The sequence below is a fragment of the Grampus griseus genome (assembly GCF_964374135.1).
Source record: "Grampus griseus genome assembly, chromosome: 2".
In the NCBI taxonomy this organism is placed as follows: Eukaryota; Metazoa; Chordata; class Mammalia; order Artiodactyla; family Delphinidae; genus Grampus; species Grampus griseus.
Window position 1 is genome coordinate 83,979,605 of NC_139018.1, and position 22,672 is coordinate 84,002,276.

At 54.8% G+C, this 22,672-nt stretch overlaps 1 protein-coding gene across 1 annotated transcript; it reads left to right on the forward strand.

The window, feature by feature from the left end:
* Positions 1-3,171: 3,171 nt before the first annotated feature.
* On the forward strand, positions 3,172-14,983 carry DISP2 (dispatched RND transporter family member 2; the record flags this gene model as incomplete). The annotated part of the gene is made up of 8 exons (XM_082649171.1): positions 3,172-3,347; positions 8,441-8,770; positions 9,064-9,093; positions 9,243-9,366; positions 9,640-9,755; positions 9,869-9,996; positions 10,364-10,461; positions 11,717-14,983. The coding sequence occupies exons 1-8, from the start codon at positions 3,235-3,237 to the stop codon at positions 14,981-14,983; spliced, it is 4,206 nt and encodes a 1,401-aa protein (XP_082505297.1). The 5' UTR covers positions 3,172-3,234.
* Positions 14,984-22,672: the final 7,689 nt, after the last annotated feature.

The window sequence follows — 22,672 nt, forward strand, 5'->3', positions numbered from 1 at the left end:
GGATGGGGCAGCGGCAGCCCTAACTTGGTCACAGGAAAGTCCCCTAACCATGGAGCCTGCCTCTTCCCCACTGGTTATAAGCCGTTTTCAGGCCCTAGGCAGCAGGAGCAGACTGGGGAGTTATCCACCCCCCAGAGTAGGGCCCCAGCCCTGCTCCCCCGGGGCCCCAGGTCCCCTGTGCCCAGCACCAGAAAAGCAAGGTAGCGTCTCCACTCTTCCCTAGGCCTGTGGCAAGAGGCAAAGAGACTTCTCTGGCCTTGGGGCCTCAGGAGTGGTTCCAGCCATGACAGAAGGTTAAACCACTTTTCCCAGGACTCTTCTGGCTTAGGCGATAAAGCCTTGATTTTACTTTCTGTTCTTCCTGGTTTCTTGAGTCTGCCACCTCCTCAGGGACAGGCATGGGCTCACATGTACTCCCACTGTCACATACACTCAACCAGGCACATGCACCCATACACATGTATCTGTGCACACAGCAGGCATGTATAGGCGCCCACCCATGCACATGTATACAGACATAGCTATGTGTATGTAAACGCAGCACATAGCCTTGTACCTGCACACACTACCTACAGAGAGGACACGCACATCCTTACCTTGTCACCTCCTACCTTTGTCTCCTCCCACCCTCCAGCTGCCTCTCCTTCTCCTTGGCTCCCGCATCTCCCCTCACCCTGCCTCCTGTCTCCTCCTTGCCCCTGGCCCTCACCGTGTTCCTCTGTAGCCTCCCCCAGCCCCACGTTCACTTCTAAGTAGTCAGCATGGCAAAACCTCTAATCACTCTGCATGGGTTCCTGGGTGAGGGAAGAGAGAAGATGAGATAATTCTGCTTCTTCATTGCAGATAAAATAAACTGAGGTCTAGAGACTGGGAGTCATATCTCAGCTAAAGGAATGTAACCCAATGGATCTAGGTTCCTCCCCTTGTGTCTGCTCTGTGCTCTGGTTTCATCAAGGCAAAAGGCCCAGGGCTAGGAGCAGTCACTTGCTATCCCTGTCTCCCGACCTCCACAATGAGCCCCTGCTAGTGCCCAGGAATCCTGAGTCCCCTAGAGTAGGGGCTGGAGAGGGGGAAGGGGAAGGGAGAGGGATAGTTGACTGCAGGTAAGATTGGCACTGACCTCTGACTCTAATATTGTTCATCCGGCTTTCCACAGGGGCCCTGCCATGGTGGCGGGCATGGTCACGGCCCTGGCCCTGGGCACTGCCATGGTGGTGGGCACCCCCTGGCATGGCAACCATCCTCCAGGTTCCCACCCTGAACCAGGGCACTGTCCTATGCGGGGCCACCCCCCAGGGCCCTGTGGGCACCCCACTGGCCCACATCACTGAGGAAGCAGAAGAAACAGGACATAAGAATGGAGAGCATGACCTGGCGTGGGGCCTGAACCAGAATCTTCTGGATCTAATAAACAGCCTCCTGGAGGCCATGTTCTACCTTAAAAGAGCCTATCTTCCTTCACATCCAAACTGGCACTCAGGGGGCCCAGTGGTCTCTGAGTTCCCTAGTTGTGAAAATCGGCACCCAGTCAGGCATTCTCAGTAGTGTCCATAGCATACGGTTGAATAAGGTCACCCCTCCTTTTGTTTTCACTTCTGCCCCACCCCCCATCAAAGGGTCTCAATCTCAAGTATGGTCTCATCACATCCATCCCATCATATATACCCAGACCTGGTGGGCCTTCCAAGGTTCCATCTTACATGCCTCACCCTACAGGTCAGAAGCCTTCAGTGGATCCCTAACTCTCCAGATGTTATTTCTCACTATCCCCTGAAAACACATAGAAATTTCCAGCCTCTTAAACTTTGCACAGTTTCCCCACCACCACCTCCACCTCACCCCCAGGTCAGGAATGCCTTCCTTCCAAGCCAGCTGAAGCTCCACCATCAACATGAAGGCTTCCCTAAAGCCCATTAGGATGAGTGAGGTCCTCTCTGTCTTTGCACACTGCCCCCTCCTCTGCAGCTCCTATCGACCATCACATGGGCCCAACCACACCCTACCCAGCTGGCATCAATTAACGGGCTGGCTTTTTATCTCTCTCACCAAACTAAGCTACTCAGGGCAGGGCCACCACTTCTACACCTCTAGACTCTCCCACCCTCATGCCTACTGGTCTATGCCTTGCACACGGTTTGCACACAATTTAGGGATACCCATAGTCCAATCACTCCTGGGTTCTGACTCTCCCCCCAGCCGCATGCTTCAGCCAAGGCACCTACCACACACACAGAGTCTGCTTACTGTAAAACCTCTTCTGCCCATCCAAGTTCCACGTCTGGGATCCTCTCCGCTCCCCAACTCCCAGGCTTCTCACAGGGCCCGTATCTGTTCTAGAGCTATGGTAACAGCCCTCTAGCCCGGCCTCTCCACCGCCCATCACACCGCCCCTCTCTCACAGCCATTCCCTAACAGGGGAAGCAGCAAGCGTCCTGGAATGAGTGGCTACTGGGTACCTTCCAGGCTAAAGTGGGGTGGTTATAAGAGAGAGTTGGGGCTTCTCTGAGTGTCTCTCTTGTCCCTCTCCCCGGCCATACTCTGCACTTGAATAACAGAATCCAGGCTCCACAACTGAGGGGCGCAGAACCAGGTCCAGACCAACGTGAAGACCCAACTTGAGCAGGTGCCTAGCCTTACTGGGAAGGAAAGGGGGGACGCTGAGCGGAGCCGAGACAAATGTGAGTCTAAAAGTAGCCCAACCTCTCAACCCCTCAGCGTCCGGAGCAGTGAAGTGCCGGCATGGAGCTGCTCCCTCTTTGGGGCTGGAAGAGTCTGTGTTACAAGTTATGAGGCTCTTTACACGGTGCCTGGGGTCGCGTTTCCTGGTCCCTCACGGGAAGACGGATGCCCCCCAGGAAAGGCCGATGTGCGAACTACTGCACAGACTCCTAACAGCAGCTCTCAGACCTGGCCTGAGTAGACGGGCCCACAACTCCAGCCCGGGGGTCTTAAAGACAGCGAGCCTTCGGGCAGCGGCGCGGCGGGAAGCCCCTGTCCCCGCCCCCCGGTGCCGCGCCCATTGGCTGGGCTCCTCATCGGCCCCGCCCAGCGATCGACCCGCTTGGCGTCGACGCGTGCGCAGGAGCCGCCCCCTGCCGCCGCCGCCGCCGCCGCCGCCGCCGCCGCCGCCGCCGCCGCCGCCGCCGCCGCCGCCGCCGCCGCCGCCGCCGCCGCCGCCGCCGCCGCCGCCACTACTTCAGCACCAGCGCCCGGACAGCGGCGCCGCCCACGGGCATGGACGGCGGTAGCGGCAGCGGCAGCAACGATCCGGCTCCCGGCCCGGGTCTGGAAGGGGAGCAGCGGCCCGAGGGGGAGCCTTTGGCTCCAGACGGCAGGTCCCCGGACAGGTAGGGGCGGACTGCTCCGCAGACCCAGCTCGCAGACCTTCCCAGAATCCCCGCCCCAGGTATCCCCAGTAGCCGCCATATGTCGTCCCATTCAGTCCCCAGCCCCATCTAGAGCCCCTCTGGGGCCTCCAGACTCCCTGCCCCCTGGCCACGCCCTCATTCTGCCGGGTCAATTTTCTCTCTCCCGATACCCCCTACTGTCAGCCCGCTTAGCCCTCACCGCCCCCAGGACCTGCCCCACCCACTGTTCCTACCTTTCCTCTAAGGCCCCGGTATCCCCAGCCCCTCCGGCCTCCAGAGCCCCTCCCTGTAGGCCCTGCCCCCGCGTCTTCTCTGTAAGCCCCAAGCCTGCAGCAGCCTCAGTCCGGGTTCCAGCGAGTCAATGTGGTCGAGGGTGCACGTGTACTGTAGACGGGAGACTCGCCAAGGTGTGTCCTGGGGGGAGGGCAGACACCCGGTCTCCAAGCTAGGTAGGATCTGTCTTTGTCCATCACCGTCTGTCTCCAGTCTGCCCCACATGGCCAGCTGCGCACGTGTAGGCTCGAGTCCCCACGTGTGGCAGCCACCTGCACTCTTCTGAGGCGCTGCGTGGGCAGGCTCTGAGGCTCAGGCTGCGGTCAGTACCGTCCCTGAAGGAGCACCAGGCTGGCGGGACGGAAGGAACATCTTCCCGCTGCGGGCCCAGATCTTGGTGCCTCTCCTTTCCCTTCCTCCACCATATGTGTGAGGGAACAGCCCAGCCAGGTAGCAATATGGTGCAATTTCTGTGCCCTGCCTGGTCTGCCGCCCCCAGAATCCCTCACCTGACATGACACCGCCTCTCTCTCCTGCCTGGACTGAAATAGGAAGCATTCTTTGGGGGCAAAAGCAGAGGTGGACACATTGTCTTCAGACTGCCCCAGTTAAAATGTGCATTCTGTACCTGAGTGAAGAGGAGACCCCACAAGTGGAGGGAAATGTTTTCTTCCCACTATGTTGACACATCAGCCTGGGTAGATTTAGCCACGTTTCAGTCTGAAAGCCACAGAACTTTCTTCAACAGGATGGTACACAGGATTAATGTGTTCCCTGGACCAGGGGGCTGCCTGGAACTATGGCTTGACCAAAAAGCCAAGTATGGACAAGGCAGAGACAGTGACAGGACAGGGCAGGGGCCAGGAGCATCCCTAGAAGGGAGTGGAGAGTCATTTGCTACCTTGGATATTTTGCCAAGGATCAGCCCTGTCTGGTCTGCTCACTTCCCCTGCACGTGTGGGTCATACTTGGGCACAGGAATCACTTGCTCTCTTCTAGCAACTCCCTGAGACCTCTGGCCCCTCTCTGCACTTCCCCAGAGACCCTGGACAAATCAGGCAAAGGGATTCATTTCAATCCAAGAAACAAAAATACATTCCGGCTGAACTAAGTAGCACTCTGGGGAGTGAATAAGATAGCACGTACGCGCGTGCGCGCGCGCGCGCGCGCGCGCGCGCACACACACACACACACACACACACACACACACACACACACACACACACACACACACACACACACACACACACACACACACACCTTTACTAATGCATTGACAACAGGGCAATTTGAAATAGTTCATTCTTTGTGGTGTTTTATTTTTGTTTTTATTTTTGGGATACGCGGGCCTCTCACTGTTGTGGCCTCTCCCCTTGCAGAGCACAGGCTCTGGACGCACAGGCTCAGCGGCCATGGCTCACGGGCCCAGGCGCTCCGCAGCATGTGGGATCCTCCCAGGCCGGGGCACGAACCCATGTCCCCTGCATCGGCAGGAGGACTCTCAACCACTGCGCCACCAGGGAAGCCCCATTCTTTGTGTTTTTAAAATTACCTTTTTATTTTCCTAGTGGCGTGAATTGCTCCCTCATCTGTCCTGGCCACTCCGCAGGGTCACATGGATGTCCATATGGCTACGTGTCTGTGGACTTGGGGGCATGGTTAATACACATGTACATTTTCCGCTCACGGGGCTCCCAAGAGAGGTGTCTGGGGCACTATTAGCCAGGCCCTGACTGCTGTGACTTTGCCCATGAGTGAGGCCTGTGTCATCACTTTCCATTAACCTACCTGCCTGCCTCAATCACTTAGCTTACAGACCAGTGGGCCCAGGCAGGTGGCCCAGGAAATCGCTCATCCTAGTCAGAGCCATGGAACTGAGAGGGTGAGAATGAAAGCCCCCCGGGGAGGCAAGGCGAGGGGTGCTTAACTATTACTAGGTCTTCCGAAAATAGAGGGCAGCAGCGGCTGGCAGGAGAAAGCTTTTATTCTGAGAACAGTTTGCCTCTTCTCCTTGGGAGGGTCAAGACAAACTCCCGGTTCTACAGCAGTCGGAATGTGGAAAGTTTCAAATTCTGCCACATTCACAATGATGGGCACGGTCATGAAGGGTGAGATTTGGGAGCAGCTGATCCTAGGTCCCTGGAGAGGGATAGAAGGGATTGAGAGGAAGGGGCTGGGGCCAGGGACACCCCAGTAGAAGCAAACCAATGGTGGATGCTGGAATCCCCCTTGAACAGGAGCCTGCTAAGGAAGGGGGTGGCTTATGAGATTTGGTAGACTGGTTAAGGACAACTGGAGTTCCTGTTCTCTGCCAGCACGGCCTGGAGTGCTGGCTTCCCTTAATGAAAAAGAAACTGACACTCCAAGTGGGGGCCTGGCTCCTAGGATAAGCCCAAAGCTCAGTGAGTGCTCTAAGACCATGCGCAGCTGAAATAGGCACCCTGGCTGCCCCACCCTCCTGACTGCGGAAAGCAGGCCCTGCTCTAAAGAGGGAGACCAAGACTAATGGGTCACCTTCATGCCTTCAGGATCCAACCCAGGCCAAGCACAGTGCCCAGCATGTGGCAGGTGCTCAAAAAAGACCTGCAGAATAAAAATCTTAAAGAAGTAGATGTCCACACTTATACACATGAACCCCGGTCATTTTTCCAGCTTCCCTTTGGCCCATGGTGATGGGCCCATAAGCTATTTTATCTGCAAGGACACTGGTTGCTGTGTCATTAACTTTATGGGGTATTCTGAGGTCTTGCTTGAGAACAAGTTTAGTCAAATTCCTATTTTTCTAAGTGTTGAGTTAGTAAGAAAAAAAAATCAGTGGTTTAAATCATGAAACAAATTCTGATGCTGCTTCTGGATAACAAAAAGAAAAGTACTTATAATTATATATGTAGTGAGATTCTCAAGGTGTGAGAAGTTCTCAAATGGAGATATATTATCTGAGGTGCCTAAAGAGGTCGAATTGTAAATATAAATATACTTCTTAAACTGCACACTCCCTGCAGCACTGAGTGTGGGAAGAGGCAGGAAAGTAAATGTCTTCCACATGCCAGGCTCCACGCCAGGCACCTCACATGTGTTACCTCAGTTAATGCCCATTCTAAACCTGAGAGGGAGGCGTTATCATCGTACCCTCACTCAGCAGACAAGGACGCCAATGCTCCAAGAATTGTGTGTCTTTCCCAAGACCCCAGAGTTAAAGGATGATGGAGCCAGGACCCCACCTCCACTGCTCCCCTATTTTAGTCCAAGCATGAGAATTATACCCCACCCCCTGACTGTCTGCCATCCAGCCTTCTGGGAGGAAGAGGAGGAGCTTGCCTATTCTTTCCAGGTCCTCTACTTGGTCTCTGGGCAGAACCCAGCCTCTGTGGGCAATGTCCATGTGCCACCACAGCCAGGACTCTGGCCCACGGCCCCTTCAGCAGTGCAGCAGGCAAGACTGGAAGCCAGGGTTTGCTCGGCATAGACCTGGCTCTCCCATGGGAGCTATGCAAGTTGTAGCAGGCGGATGGAAGAAAGGAGACTCGCTGGAGGGCCCAGAACCGCTTGGGAACCCGCCATGGCCCTCAGGCACTCTGTTCTGTGGCCATCTTCTCCTACCCCAGGTCTGGCAATCCTGCCCCTGGGGTGGGACTCCACCTCTGCCTGCACCCAAGGAGTGGGGCTGGGTCCATGCACAGAGTGCTGCCCTCATGCATAATTTGGAAAGAGGAATCTATTGCTGACTCCTCCCTGGCAAGCTCCTTGGGGGTCCCAACTCCCTCTCCCAACTGTGTACACTGTTGCAGAGCAAACCTCCTGCCCCAAGGCCCAGGCTTGGTGAAAAGGAAGTGGTTGCCTCTGCAAAGCTTTCCCTGACCCCCCCACCCCTGTCAAAGTTGGGCCCTCCTCTGGGCGCCTTCAGTCCTGTGTGACTTCCCCTCTCACAACACTCAACATGGTGGCCCCTGCACATCGCCCACCTACCATGAGTGCCTGGAGGACAAGGACTGGGCTTTATTCATCCTGGCATCACTATTAGCAGCCCGTCCAGCACTCAGCCTTCACTCAGCAAACATCCCTGGGGCACCTTCGGTGTGCAAGGTGCTGCTCAAGGCACTGGGGACACATGAACAAATGCACGAGGCCCTGCTCTCCCGGAGCTCACGTTCCATAGGAGAGACAGGCAGTAAACATGACAATATATAATACAACGTCCAGTTGTGGAAAATGCTAGGAAGAAATATAGAGTAGGTAGGGGGATAGGAGTTGGTGGATGATTATTTAGAGAGGGTAGTCAGGGAGGGCTTCTCTAAGAAGGTAATGGTGTGAGCCGTGCAATTATCTGGGGAGGAACATCCCAAGCAGAGGGCAAAGAAAGCTCAAAGGCTCTAAGGTGGGAACAAAAGTGCAGCAGGTGCTCAATAAACGTCTGACAAGAGGATGAAGAGACAACTACAGCAGAAAGAGCACAGGTCTGCAAGTCAGAACTGGGTTCAAGGTCCAGCTCTTCAGGGCTCACTGAACCTCAGTTTTCAAATCTATAAAAGAAAGAAAGTACTTCCCCGGTATGGTTTTTAAAGGAGTAAATAAGATCATATGTGTTTTGAGGTACATGGGCAGATGAGTGAATGAGACAGTGAACCCCAAGAAGTAGGCTGGGGGTGTAGACCCAGAGCCTCCACCCTCCTTGCCTCTCCCCAGGCCTAGGAATAGAACAGCCTGAGCTCCGTCCGTCTCAGCTCACTGAGCAAGGCTGCTACACGGTGTGGACCACCGCTGTCTCCCACCCCCTTTTTCCCTGTCTCCTCTCTCCCCAGGTCCCAGAGCAAGGCTGTGGCCCCTGAGGCAAGCCCAGAGAGAAGCGGCGCCCTCCACAGCTGCCCCCTTGAGGACCCTTCCAGTTCTTCGGGACCCCCACCAGGAACTTCCACTCTTCATCCTGTGGGCCCATCCAGCCCCTTGGCCCCTGCCCACTTTACCTATCCCCGGGCACCACAGGAATACCGGGGGGGCAGCTCCCTTCCAGGGCTTGGGGACCGGGCAGCGCTGTGCTCCCATGGCTCCAGCCTCAGCCCTTCCCCAGCCCCCTCACAGCATGATGGGGCCTGGAAGCCGGCATCTGTGCAGCACCATGTGGTCAGCGTCAGGTAAGGAGGGGTCCAGCAGCCTGCCAGCTGCCCTGGAAGGTGGGGCAGGGCTTAAAAGTGGGGTCGACACCCCCCCCCCGGACTCTGGACTCCATCACTAGGAGGCAGCCCAGGATGTCCCCTGCGTCTGATGGAGGAGGCAGCCTGGATGGAAGATGAAGGAAGCGTTGGAGCTTGGGAGTGGGAAAGCCTAAAAGGGTTGATGCCATCTTCCTCTATCCTCCACCCCCATCCCAACCTCCCACCCTACAAGAGGACTCTAGCAAGCAAGTGTCTTTTCTTCTCTTCCACAGGCAGGTACGGGCCTTCCAGATGCCAAAGAGGTAGGCCTGGCCCTTCTCTGGAGCCCTAGGGGTCACCAGGCCAGTCCCCAGTTTAGCCCCACCATCCCTTGTTGGTGGCTTCTAAGCCCCCGCATTCCCTGCTATCACACCCAATGCTAATTCATGTGGGATCTCTTCCTCTTTCCCAGCTATTCCCAGCTGATTGCTGAGTGGCCAGTGGCCGTGCTGCTGCTGTGTCTGGCTGTCATCCTCCTCTGCACCCTGGCTGGACTGCTGGGAGGCCAGCTACCCGATTTCTCCAAGCCCTTACTGGTGAGGGACCAAGGGGAGGGATGGGCCCCCAGGCCTGGCCACCTCAGCTCAGTCTGGGGCAGAAAATGGGAGTGGCGCAGCTGGGAGTGGGGAGGCAGCAATGGGCTCTCCAGAGAGAGCTGGGAGATGGTATAGAGGTGATCCTCGTGTCCAACAATCCAGGCAGGCGGGCCAGCCTTCCCTGCTCCAGGGACCCAAAGGGGCAGAGCCGAGAAGGGAGAAGGAGAACTCCCCCTCCTGCCGGCCTGATCTTCTCTGCCCTCCTCCCTGCAGGGCTTTGAGCCTCGGGACACGGACATTGGGCGCAAGCTAGTGGTCTGGAGAGCACTGCAGTCCCTCACAGGCCCCAAGAAGCTGCTTTCCCTTTCTCCAGACCTTGAGCTGAACAGGTAATGGGTTCCCATCTTTCCACTGCTGGGGGGAACCGGGGAAAGAACGAGGCCTCCAGAGAGCGGCCGAAGGCAGGTCAGAGGGCCTGGCATAGATTTTCTCTCTGCCTCAGCTCAAACCCCCATACCACTCTGAGCCCCACACCCTGGAGCAGTGCCCAGGAGGGCATGGTCCGGCCTCGGAGGATGGTGGAGCCCCTGGAGGCCAGAGGGCAGGAGAGCTTCTTCTGTGGCCCCCCTGGTAAGCTGCAGCCTGGCCAGTTCCTGGCTTTAATGGTGGTTACCCCCTCCCCACCTACGAGAACAGGAGGGCCCAGGAGAACAAATTTGGGCAAACAGAAGGGGAAGGAGCCTGGCCAGTCACATTCAAGCCAAGGAAGTTGAGTTAGAGCTGGGAGGATGAGGCAGGTCTCAGGTGCTCCAGCCAGGTAGGGGCAAGCTGGATGGGGGTGTGCCACAGGGGAGGGATGCAGGCCCAGGATCAGGCAGGCAGGCACAGGTTTCAGGCTCCTGGGAATCTAAACCTCATATGGCCCTGGGTAAGCATCTTCCCTTTGGTGGGCCCAGGACCTGGGGCCAAAGGGTGAGCTGTGGGCGGTGTGTTGCAGAGAAGAGCTATGCACAGCTGGTGTTCATGTCCACCTCAGCGGGCAGCCTGTGGAACCTGCACGCCATCCATTCCATGTGTCGCATGGAACAGGATCAGGTGAGCTGGCTAGGGAGGTGCCAGGGGCTGGGTGGGGGAACCAGGGACACCAGGGACCTGAGCATAAGGAAATACAGCTGAGCCAGGACTCCCAGCCTGGACTAGGAGAGAGCATTCCCTGCTTAGAAAATTACTGCAACCCTGCTGAGAGGTTCTGGGTTGGCAGGGAGAGAAGAGTCAGCTGTTTCCAGAAGAGCCAAGATACAGGTGCTGGAAGACAGACCCTGCAGAGCCTGGGGATTTTCGAAAGGTCCTGAAAAGGAGCCTCAAGAGCTGTTGAGGAGGCCCCGGCCCAAGGCCCCCAGCCCCCATCAACCCAAGCGCTGCAGATCCAGTCATGCTAACTGGAGAACCATGTGCTATAACATCTGCAGAAAGTTTCGCTACTAAAAACAGTGTGAACACCACTAGGCTTAAAGAACATGTGCTCTGGGGTCAGATGCCTGAATTCAAGGCCAGCTCTAATACTCCTTGGCTGTGTGACCTCAGACACATTTCTCAACCTCTCGGTGCCTCGGTCTTTGTATATATAAAATGGGAATAATGGTAGTTTCCTCATAGGGGTGTTGTGACAATGAAACAAGGTAGAATTTGTAAAAAATATAGCATAATGACTGACAATAGTGATCTCTCAATAAATGTTACTATTGTCACCATGATCTCAGGCCCAACGCCATACATCCAGTTGATGGCAGTACAGGGCCTCTGATTCCCAGGCTAGCATTCTCTGTAACTACACCAGCTATTGTAATGTCAGCATCAGGGTGGGAGAGAAAAACAGGCATGAGGTCTGAAAAAGAAACAGCCCTATCCCTCACAAGGTTTAAGCAGACCACTGGACAGAGATAGGGGGCTAGGGTTTGGCAGTGACCCTGATCCTGGAATGTTTTGGCCTCCACTTTTCCCACCTGTCCAGTTCCCTGGACACTTGGCCCCATTCCATCTGTGGCTGCCACTTCCACTCCTACTTCTGTCTCAGGCAGTGCAGAGTTGGGGTGTGTGACCTGCTGGGGCCCTTAGGGCAAGACCTCTCAGGCAGAGGCCTGGGGCCGCATTCCTGAGGCTCCTCTTTGACAGAGTCAAGACGTAGCTGCTGGAACCTGGGCCTGACCAGTCAGGTTTTGCTGGGCAGTCAAGATACCTCTCTGCCTCTGCCCTGCAGCCTGAAAGGAGGTGAGAGGGCCTCGGACAGCGCTGGGGAAACCTGGGCCCCTGCACTGCCCCTGAGCTCTCTCGTGCTGTGTGTGTCCTATAGGTCCGCTCCCATACCAGCTTTGGGGCTCTGTGCCAGCGTACAGCAGCCAACGAGTGCTGCCCCAGTTGGTCCCTGGGCAACTATGTGGCCGTGCTCTCCAATCGTTCCTCCTGCCTGGACACTACTCAAGCCGACACAGCCCGCACGCTGGCCCTGCTGCGGGCCTGTGCCCTCTACTATCACCGTGGTGCCCTGGTGCCCTCTTGTCTGGGACCCGGGAAGGACAAGCCCCCGCGCTGTGCCCAGGTTCCCACCAAGTGCTCCCGGAGCAGTGCTGTCTACCAACTCCTGCACTTCCTGCTGGACAGGGACTTTCTGAGTCCCCAGACGGCTGACTACCAGGTGCCCTCCCTCAAGTACAGCCTGCTCTTCCTGCCCACCCCGAAGGGTGCCTCCATGATGGGCATCTACCTGGACCGCCTAGCCGTGCCCTGGGGGCTCTCCGACAACTATACATCCATCACTGGCATGGACCTGGGCCTCAAGCAGGAGCTGCTGAGGCACTACCTGGCCCAGGATACGGTGTACCCCTTGCTGGCCCTGGCCGCCATCTTCCTCAGCATCGCCCTCTACCTGCGCTCCCTCTTCCTCACACTCATGGTGCTACTGGGGGTGCTGGGCTCCCTGCTGCTTGCCTTTTTTCTTTACCGAGTGGCCTTCCGGATGGCCTACTTCCCCTTCGTCAATCTGGCGGCCCTTGTCCTGCTGAGCAGCGTCTGCGCCAACCACACCCTCATCTTCTTCGACCTCTGGCGCCTCAGCAAGAGCCAGCTGCCCTCCGGGGGGCTGGCGCAGCGCGTGGGCCGCACCATGCACCACTTCGGCTACCTGCTGCTAGTCTCGGGCCTCACCACGGGCGCGGCTTTCTACGCCAGCTACCTGAGCCGCCTCCCCGCCGTCCGCTGCTTCGCGCTCTACATGGGCACGGCTGTGCTGGCGCACCTGGCGCTCACGCTGGCCTGGCTGCCCTCCTCCGCGGTGCTCCACGAGCGCTACCTAGCGCGCGGCTGTGCGGCCCGGGCGCGCGGCCCGTGGGGCGGCAGCGCGCCCCGGCGACTGGCGCTGGCGCTGCACCGGCGGCTCCGCGGGCTAAGGAGGGCGGCCGCCAGCACCTCGCGCCTGCTCTTCCAGCGCCTTCTGCCCTGCGGCGTCATCAAGTTCCGCTACATCTGGATCTGCTGGTTCGCCGCGCTGGCGGCGGGGGGCGCCTACATCGCCGGCGTCAGCCCTCGCCTGCGGCTGCCCACGCTGCCGCCGCCCCGCGGCCAGGTCTTCCGGCCCAGCCACCCCTTCGAACGCTTCGACGCTGAGTACCGTCAGCAGTTTCTGTTCGAGCGGCTGCCTCAGGGTGAGGGCGGCCACATGCCTGTGGTTTTGGTGTGGGGCATCCTGCCGGTGGACACTGGCGATCCCCTGGACCCTCGCAGCAACAGCTCTCTGGTGAGTGACCCTGCCTTCTCGGCCAGCGGTCCTGAGGCGCAGCGCTGGCTGCTGGCACTCTGCCAGGGAGCTCGGAATCAGAGCTTCTTTGGGGCCCAGCCAGAGGGCTGGCCCACGCTGTGCTTCGTGGAGGCCCTCCGGCGCTGGATGGAGAGCCCCGGTTGCGCCCGCCTGGGGCCTGGCCTCTGCTGTGGCCACTCGGGCTTCCCCTGGGCCCCCCAGCTTTTCCTGCACTGCCTCAAGATGATGGCTCTGGAGCAAGGCCCCGAGAGCACCCGGGACCTGGGAGCCCGCTTCAATACCCAGGGCGGCCTGGCTGCCCTGGTCCTGCAGTTCCAGACCAACTTCCAGTATAGTCCAGACTACAGCCAGGCCCACCACTTCTACACTGAGGTCAGCTACTGGCTGGCAGCAGAGCTGGGCAGGGCACCCCCCGGCCTGCGCCGGGGTTGGTTCACCAGCCGTCTGGAGCTGTACAGCCTGCAGCACAGCCTGAGCACCGAGCCTGCTGTGGTGCTGGGCCTGGCCCTGGCGCTGGCCTTTGCCACACTGCTGCTGGGCACCTGGAATGTTCCACTTAGCCTGTTCTCTGTGGCAGCCGTGGCAGGCACCGTGCTGCTCACGGTGGGGCTCCTGGTTCTGCTCGAGTGGCAGCTCAACACTGCTGAGGCCCTCTTTCTCTCTGCCTCTGTGGGCCTCTCGGTCGACTTCACCGTCAACTACTGCATCTCCTATCACCTGTGCCCACACCCTGACCGCCTGAGCCGCGTGGCCTTCTCGCTGCGCCAGACCAGCTGCGCCACGGCGGTGGGGGCTGCAGCCCTGTTTGCAGCCGGTGTGCTCATGCTGCCTGCCTCGGTGTTGCTCTATCGCAAGCTGGGCATCGTCCTCATGATGGTGAAGTGCGTCAGCTGCGGCTTCGCCAGCTTCTTCTTCCAATCTCTCTGCTGTTTCTTTGGACCAGAGAAGAACTGTGGACAAATCCTCTGGCCTTGTGCCCACCTGCCATGGGACGCCGGAACTGGGGAGCCTGGAGGGGAGAAGGCAGGCCGCCAACGACCAGGGCCAGTGGGAGGGGCGCCTGGGTCCTGTCCAGAGCAGTACGAGTTACAGCCCCTGGCACGACGCCGGAGTCCCAGCTTTGACACTAGTACAGCCACCAGCAAGCTGTCCCACCGGCCCTCAGTGCTCTCTGAGGATCTACAGCTGCATGATGGCCCCTGCTGCTCCCGGCTCCCACCAGCCCCTACCTCCCCAAGGGAGGTGTTCCTGGACCACCAGGCGCTCTTCAGCCAGTGCCCAGCCCTGCAGACCTCCTCCCCCTATAAGCAGGCTGGCCCCAGCCCCAAAACCCGGGCCAGGCAGGACTCCCAAGGGCAGAAGCCTGAGCCTGTGCAGGCATCACCAGAAGCCCCAGCCCACTCCCCCAAGCCCAAGCCCCAGGTCGCAGAGCCTCCTGAGTGCCTCTGCTCCTCAGCCAGCACCCTGGAGGGGCTCAGTGTCTCTGACGAGACCTGCCTAAGCACCTCTGAGCCCAGTGCCCGTGTGCCAGATTCCGTGGGTGCCTCTCCAGAGGACCTGGATGAAACTGAGCAAACAGTACCTGAGCGGGGCCAGCTGAACGGGAAGCGGGACACGCTGTGGCTGGCGCTGAGGGAGACCGTGTACGACCCATCACTGCCCGCCTCCCACCAGAGCAGCTCATCCTGGAAGGGACGTGGCGGGCCAGGGGATGGCAGCCCTGTGGTGCTGCCCAACAGCCAGCCGGATCTGCCAGACGTTTGGGTGCGCAGGCCCAGCACCCACACTTCAGGCTACAGCAGCTGAGGGGGGCCCCGAGAGGCCGGACTGGGGCCCAGAGCCTGTCGGGGGTGACAAGGCAGGGGCAGCAGCAGGCTAGAGCCTGTTGGTGTTTCCTCACATCAGCGGGGAGGGGTCTCACTCTCCAGCTGTGGATTTTGAACCCTGCCAGATGATCCAGCCTTGGTAGGGGCTTCTGCTTCCTCCCCACATCTAGAGGATTCAGTGGGGGGTGCGGGGGGGTGGTCTTTGGAGTGAAACGCCAAGCTCTCCTAGTGACCTGCTAAGGGCTCGTCTGCCCCACAGTGCCAACCAGGACCCACCCTCTGGAACGGGGAAGGCCACAGTCGTAGCTCCGTATATCAGGGGAGGCTGACCTGGCCCCCATGCCAAGTGACAAGAAGGTCAGTGGGACTAAGGGACCCAGCCAGGGCACCTCACCAACCAAAAGAGCCCTGGGAAGCCTCAGCAGCCTCCTGGACCTCACACCTTTCAGAGGCTTTTTATCAGGACACTTCCTTCTCTTTGGGGATCCTCTCTGGGCCAGAATTGGGCTGGGCCCTCTGTCCTTAACTACCTGTGTCCCTCACAGTCCTCAGTCTGACCAGGAATTTGTCAAGACCAGGCAGAGATGGCTGCTGGCAGTGAAGTGGAGGAGGAGGAATGGTCGGCCTCTGAGCACCCCTAAATTGCTGACGGTCCCTCATGGGGAGCTGCATTGACATGGAAGTGTCCTCTCCCCTGTTGACAACAATAAGAATCCTTTACGTCCTGCATCTTTTAGTTTGCAGAACACTTCTACACCCATCGTGTCCTGGGAATCTCACCACTTCTGTATGGGTTAGCCTACAGTTGGTCAGGTCCTTTTGCCGCCAGTTTACAGGTAAAGACATTGAGACTAGGTAAGATTAAGTGATTTACACAAAGTCGCGTAGATAGTAAATGGCAGAACAGGCTTCCTGACTCATTCCACCACAACTGCCACTCTCCTCCTGTCTCCCTGCCCCAGGGACGTTGGCCTGTGGCTGTCTTGATCTTTGGTCTCTGACAATCTCTAACAACCTGCCTTCGCAGATGCCTCTCGGTAAACTCCCCTCCTTCCTCGCTTTAGGCCTCCATCTCCAGAAAGAGCTACGTTCTGAGCAAGCCTGGAGTTCCTCCCCATCTCCCTCGTGCTTCCCTCCAGCTCCAGCTGAGAAGCCTACCATCCATAAGGCATCCTGGCTGTTCTGATTCCCAGGTTCAGGGTCAAGAGGAGGAGGCCTCTTCAGTGGCCACAATGTGTGGAGAGTCCCTGCCAGGAGACGCACTGAGGGCAGTAGAGGCTGAGAAGAGTTCAATTAAGGCAGGAACTCAGGGCTGCCCTCTTTAGGAGTGTGTAAGTCTGAAGCTGTTTTGCAGGTCAAGGTCCCAGCTTCCTAAGGACAGGTCTCTCTAGGGGCACTCAGCAGACCAAAGGCTGACTGCCCCCTCCCCAAAGCAAAGGTCTCTCTGGAAGGTATTATCCCACATGAGAGCTCACGACACCTGGAGCTTCAGCAAGTTTACTGAACACCAACTCTGCCTATGGCACTACACGGGGACAGAGGCAAGGAGGGAAAATCAGACATCTGCCCTAAGGAGCTCACTCTCTAGCTGGGGAAACAGCTCACACACACATGCGGGCATCGATGGGTCACTGATAGTAGCATGCAGCACATGCTGAGGGCCATAGGCCTGTCACCATGACTATTGCTGGAGCTCAAGTACCCAGGAATGGTAACCAGGAAGGCTTCCTGGAGGAGGAACGACTTGAGCTGGGCTTTAGAAGTCCAAGTATCTCAAACTGGAAGGGACCTTAACAATCATTTATTCCAGCAGTTTTCAAACTTTGGAGCCTCAGGATCCTTTCTTCAAAGAATCCTTGTGTGGAAACAGTATATAAAGCAGATGAAAAGCAGCCACTCTGGTGGGTGCTGGGGGTGGGGGAGTACAGAGCCAGGTCAGCCTCCCTTTCTACTGGGCCTCTCAGGGGACCCTGGGGAACCCCTCAAGCTCCTGGTGGCTCTGAAGAATGTGATGCGAAACCACTGATGCAGGTCATTTTATGGATGAGTAGCACAGAGAGGAAGGACTTTTCTAGGGCCAAAGAGACAGTCTGTGGCAGAGCTGGAGGCAAATCAGGGGGTGTTTGGGTTTTTTTTCCTATATTGTTGAGCCCTACCTCCCACTCCGAGTAACCCATAAGAAGTGAGGCCAGAACCCCAATGAAAATATGGGCGTTGTGGAAGAGACAGAAGACCGTGGGCAGAAATGACCGGTTATGTCGGCTCCTTTGCAAGATAATGATACCCATTTGACTCCCGACACCAGGAAGGAGAGACAGTGACTAGGACTAACTTGGACCATCTCCCTGGAGGTCCGCTGAGACCTCTCTCTCTTCATGTCCGAGTAGAATTCAGCCTCTCTGGCCTGGCTTCTCTGCACCATGGACTATATCCTTCTGTTATCACACAGCCAGGCTGAGAGAGCTCTGGTCTCGTCTGGGACCATCAGCCAGAGGGAGGGCAAGGTGAGCCCTACTTACTGAGCACAAGCAGAAGTCTGGCCTTGACTCAACAGCGAGTCCAGCGTCTTAGTGGTCTCTCAATGACGCACCGCGGCTCTTCTGCCCTATGTTGTAGGAAGGCAGCAGGGCCCTGGACGAAAAGGACCTGCTCCTCTGCGCCCTCTTTCTTGTCTTGCAGGGGGAGACGTTGATGTCTGGGACTGGAGCTTCAGGAATCTGGCCTGAACACAACCAGTGAAACGTTCGAGAGAGCATGAAGTGGTGGCTGGGGTGGGCATCAGGGATCTGGGCACAACTGAGGGCCCTCCGCAGGGTCCCCTTCTGGCAGGCTGTGGCCACACAACCCTTCAGGAAGGCAGATGAGTCAGAGCAGCCGAGACACCCACTGGATTTGTTCTTTACACCAGCGGGCCCAAAGGACTGGAAGAACCCAGTGGTAATCCAAAACATCATCTCACACCCAGAGTGGCCCGAACGAACAGCAGGCTTCCCACAGCAGTGGGTAATCCCGCCCGCCTCTCTAGCCCCAACTTCGGAAAGCGGGATTTGAAGCACTTTCTATTTCCTTTGAGTTTCAGCAGATCTATTATTATCATTATGGGTGGTTACAGTGAGTGTATGGTCCTGGACACATGTGGGGAGAGGCTTAGATGCATGCTGTGAGGCAAGGGAAAACCAGTCAAAGCATTCACGATGGCTCTGGAACATTCAAGAAATGCTTTCTTAACACTGAGACACTGCATGAACACTCATTTGGGACTTGAGGTCATTTCTCCTATTTGTGCCACAGGTCCTTGAACTCACACCCAGAGCATGAGTATGTGTACCGTATATTTTAAGAATGTAACTTGGAATAGTTTGTCACTATGGGGAAACCCATCTTTCCATGGCTGAGGCACTCTGGTGACAATGTTAGAGATTGAATTGACCGGCAGAATCTTAGATTTTACAGGCACATCCCATACCATGATATTTAGGCAATATCTCAGCTTGAGCCTGATTCTGAAAGAGACATCTCACAGGAGATTTATAAGCCAAATGCCCTCAGCTCCTCCAACTAACTCCTTCTTCTCCCAGTGCATGACAAGACAGGGAGGTGGGGGAGGGGTACCAGGAAAGAGGACATATTGGAGAGTTTCTGATCTTTTCTTCCATGGTGGCCTTATCTTGGCCTTTGATAATACACGTGGGCAATGACAAGCTCTCTGGCACCCATGCCATGCATCAAGATTTGCTTGAAAAAAAAAAAAAAGATTTGCTTGGGGGTGGGAAAAACAGACATTCCTTACACTTTCTAACCTCACCCTTGTTCACAGGGACAACAGTAACTCAAGGTGTAGTGGTGTTTATGCTTAAGAGAAGAAGCTGTAACTCAATTCACTGGGAAGATGAGAAACAAAAGAAAGCCACTGTGTGCTGTGTAAATGGCTGGCTGTCCCAAGCCACCTTGCACTGAAGAGCCCGGGAAGGACCTTGATAAACTTGTTATCATGAGGCCTCTGTGTGGTTATTCATGTTAGACCTTAACATAGGGAAAAGATCAACATTTTACCAAGTTCACAGACATCAAACAAGAGCTTCAAGATTGCTAACGAATATCACTCAGCTGGGCAGACTGACGTAGATTTGAATCCATGACCTCCAACCTCACCTGCAGTCTTCGCCCTGCCTAGCTACTTCCATTCCAGTTACTAGTTTCCATTCTTTGCAATGATCATTTCATACTTTCTCTACCTGCTTCAGACATCAGATGCCCTTCACCTCCCTGCACCCCGACTTTCAGTAGACAAAAAACTCATTATTCATGAGGAAACCTGGAGGCATCAGAGTGAAATGTGCTCACCTTCAAGGCACCAAGTCCCCAACTCACCTACCGTGCTCCTACTGGCTTCTCAACCCATCCCTTCTGTTACAAAGAAAGAAGCAGTAATGGCCCCAGCAATGGCTTCACACACTTTGCATGAGAGGCCTTCAACTAGGGCTTGCATTCCCACAGAGACATGAACACTTTCTAGAAGGTAGGTGGGCACAGATAGTTTTAAGGGAATCAGTTTCAAGGCTTCCTTCTTCATAATTTTCCTCTCCTCATATTCATCAGCCTAAGAAGGAGCCTTAGGTCTGCAAGTTCGCCTCCCCAACCTCCGCTTTCCCAGTTGACCCTTCCTTCATTCTGACTCCTACTCTGGCATCTCCCTCTGCAGTATTTTCTGAAAAACAAATAAAAGGACTACTTGAGAATGCTCTGCTTGAGGAAGTCCTTGAGAGAGCAAAGCCAAGAACATACAAACATTATTATAACTGTATTCCATATGTTCACATAGCTAAGTAGAGACTTAGAAAAAAAATATATATATATATATTTTAAATACCCAAATTGAATTTGTAGAGATGAAAACTAAAATGTCTGATTAAAAAAAAGAAAAATCCCTGGATGGAATCAACGGTTTAGACGTTTTAGGGAAAAAAAAAGGATTAGTGGACTTGAAGACATAGCAATAGATATTATCCAAAATGAAACACCAAGAGAAAAAAAAAAAGTTTAGAAATGAATAAAGAGCATACACAATATACAACAAGCAGAAAATAGGTCCTTTACAACTATTTAAAATTATGAAATAATTTAGGCATCAACTAAAAATGAAGAGGGTGCATTTTAAAAATATATTCTTTGTGAGGGTACATGCACAAAGGAGTTTGAAAATGCTACCTAGGTACCATCTCCCTTGCCTCTTTCTCTATGACTTTGCTCTTTTGATCATCCCATCTCCCTTCTGAAGCGTCCTTTTCTTCCTCTCAGCTGGCTCACTCCCATAGGCACATGTACCCACTATTATCTACATCTTCAAGAAAACCCTTCCTTGACCCCCACAACCCACCTTCAGTTATTGCCCAATTGTTCTAACTCCATTCACAGACAAACTCTTCTGCATCTGCCATCTCTGCTTCCTCGTCTCTCATTTACTCTTCAATTTGTTCCAGTGTGGCTTCCACTCCAGCCTCTCCACCAGAATTCCTCTTCTGATACTCAACAGTGACTTTTGTGTGTGTATGAGAAAACATATGCATGAGTTTATTCACTGCAGGATTTTGTACACACCAATGACTTCTCTGTTGCTAAATTAAATGGGTTCTTTTAAATTCTCATCTTGCTTGCCCTTTCAGTTATTTTCAATGGTTTATCACTCCCTTTTTCAGCAGTTTACCACTTCCTTCTTCCTAGCTTCTAAGACACCACCCTTTATTTATTTATTTATTATTATTTTTAAGATGTTGGGGGTAGGAGTTTATTAACTAATTAATTTATTTTTGCTGTGTTGGGCCTTCGTTTCTGTGCGAGGGCTTTCTCTAGTTGTGGCAAGCGAGGGCCACTCTTCATCGTGGTGCGCGGACCTCTCACTATCGCAGCCTCTCCCGTTGCGGAGCACAGGCTCCAGACGCGCAGGCTCAGTAGTTGTGGCTCACGGGCCTAGTCGCTCCGGGGCATGTGGGATCCTCCCAGACCAGGGCTCGAACCCGTGTCCCCTGCATTGGCAGGCAGATTCTCAACCACTGCGCCACCAGGGAAGCCCCTCTTTATTTTCTTCTCACCTCTCTGACACCTCTTTGTCAGATGTCTTGGCTGGCACCTTCTAATCACTGCAGCTTCTAAGTACTGCCATCCCTGTCCTTGGTCCTAAGGCTCTCTGTACACTTCTTCCCTGGTGATCTCATCCAATATCATAGCTTTAAATACATATGTATACCCATGACTCCCAAGAGTATATCTCCAACCCAGACTCTCCTCTGGGCTCAAGGCTTGTATTTCCAACTGCCTACTTGACAGCTCCACTTGAATGTCTCAAAGGCATTTCAGGTTTGCCGTGTTCAGAACTGAAATCTAAATCTCTCCCCAACACAAAATAATGACTCTATCCACACAATTATTCAAGCCTGGGAGTCATCCTTAAGATCTCCCTCCCCCTTATTCCTCCTTCCTCCACATACAGTCTAGCACTAAGTCCTGAGATTCTGCCCTCAAAAGCTGTCTTAAATGTGTCCGCCTCTTTCCATCTCCACTACCACCACCACCATCCTGGCCAAGCCCCCATCATCTCTCACTTGAACGATGAGAGTAGCCTCCCAACTGTCTCTCTAATTCTGCTCTTGCTCTCCTTCAATCCATTCTCCTTGGAGTAGCCAGAGTGAACATTTTAAAATATAAATTGGGGAATTCCTGGCAGTCCAGTGGTTAGGACTTGGCGCTCCCACTGCCAGGGCCTCGGGTTCGATCCCTGGTTGGGAACTAAGATCACACAAGCTGTGCAGTGTGGCCTATATATATATATATATATATATATATATATATATATATATATATATATATATATATAAATTGAATGACACTCTCCTGCTCTAATACTTCAGTGATTTCTAATTACCCTTAAGAATAAAAATCTAAAAAAAAGAAAAAATCTCATTACGTTTGGACTACAAATCTCTTTACCTTTGGCCTACAAAGAATGCCATTTGACTTATTTCTCCAGCTTTATCAGTACCATTCGCCTCCCATCTTTCAGTCCCTCTAGGAAAAGCCCATTCCTACCTTGGGATTTTGCATTGCTCTCCTCTTCCCCATTGCTCATCTGATTAACTCCTACTCATTTTTGTCAGTCAAACATCACTTAAGATGTCTTCCCTGGTACTTCCCTGGTGGCACAGTGGTTAAGAATCTGCCTGCCAATGCAGGGGACACGGGTTTGATCCCTGGTCCACATGTCTCGGAGCAACTAAGCCTGTGTGCTACAACTACTGAGCCCGCATGCCATGACTACTGAAGCCCGCGCACCTAGAGCCCGTGCTCCACAACAAGAGAAGCCCCCGCAATGAGAAGCCCACACACCTCAAGGAAGAGTAGCCCCTACTCGCTACAACTAGAGAAAGCCCACGTGCAGCAGCGAAGACCCAACGCAGCCAAAAAAAAATGACTCTGCAATTTAAACTAGGTTTCCCTGCTTTTCTCTCATAGCACATTGTACTTTCCCTTCATAGTTTTACTATAGTTGATGAATATATATTTATTTGGGTTTTTTCCAGCTTAACTGAGATACAGTTGACAAGTTTGTGTGACTATTTGTTTGCTGTTTCCTGGATTGTAAACTCCAAGAGGGCAGAACCCAGGTTAGTGTTGA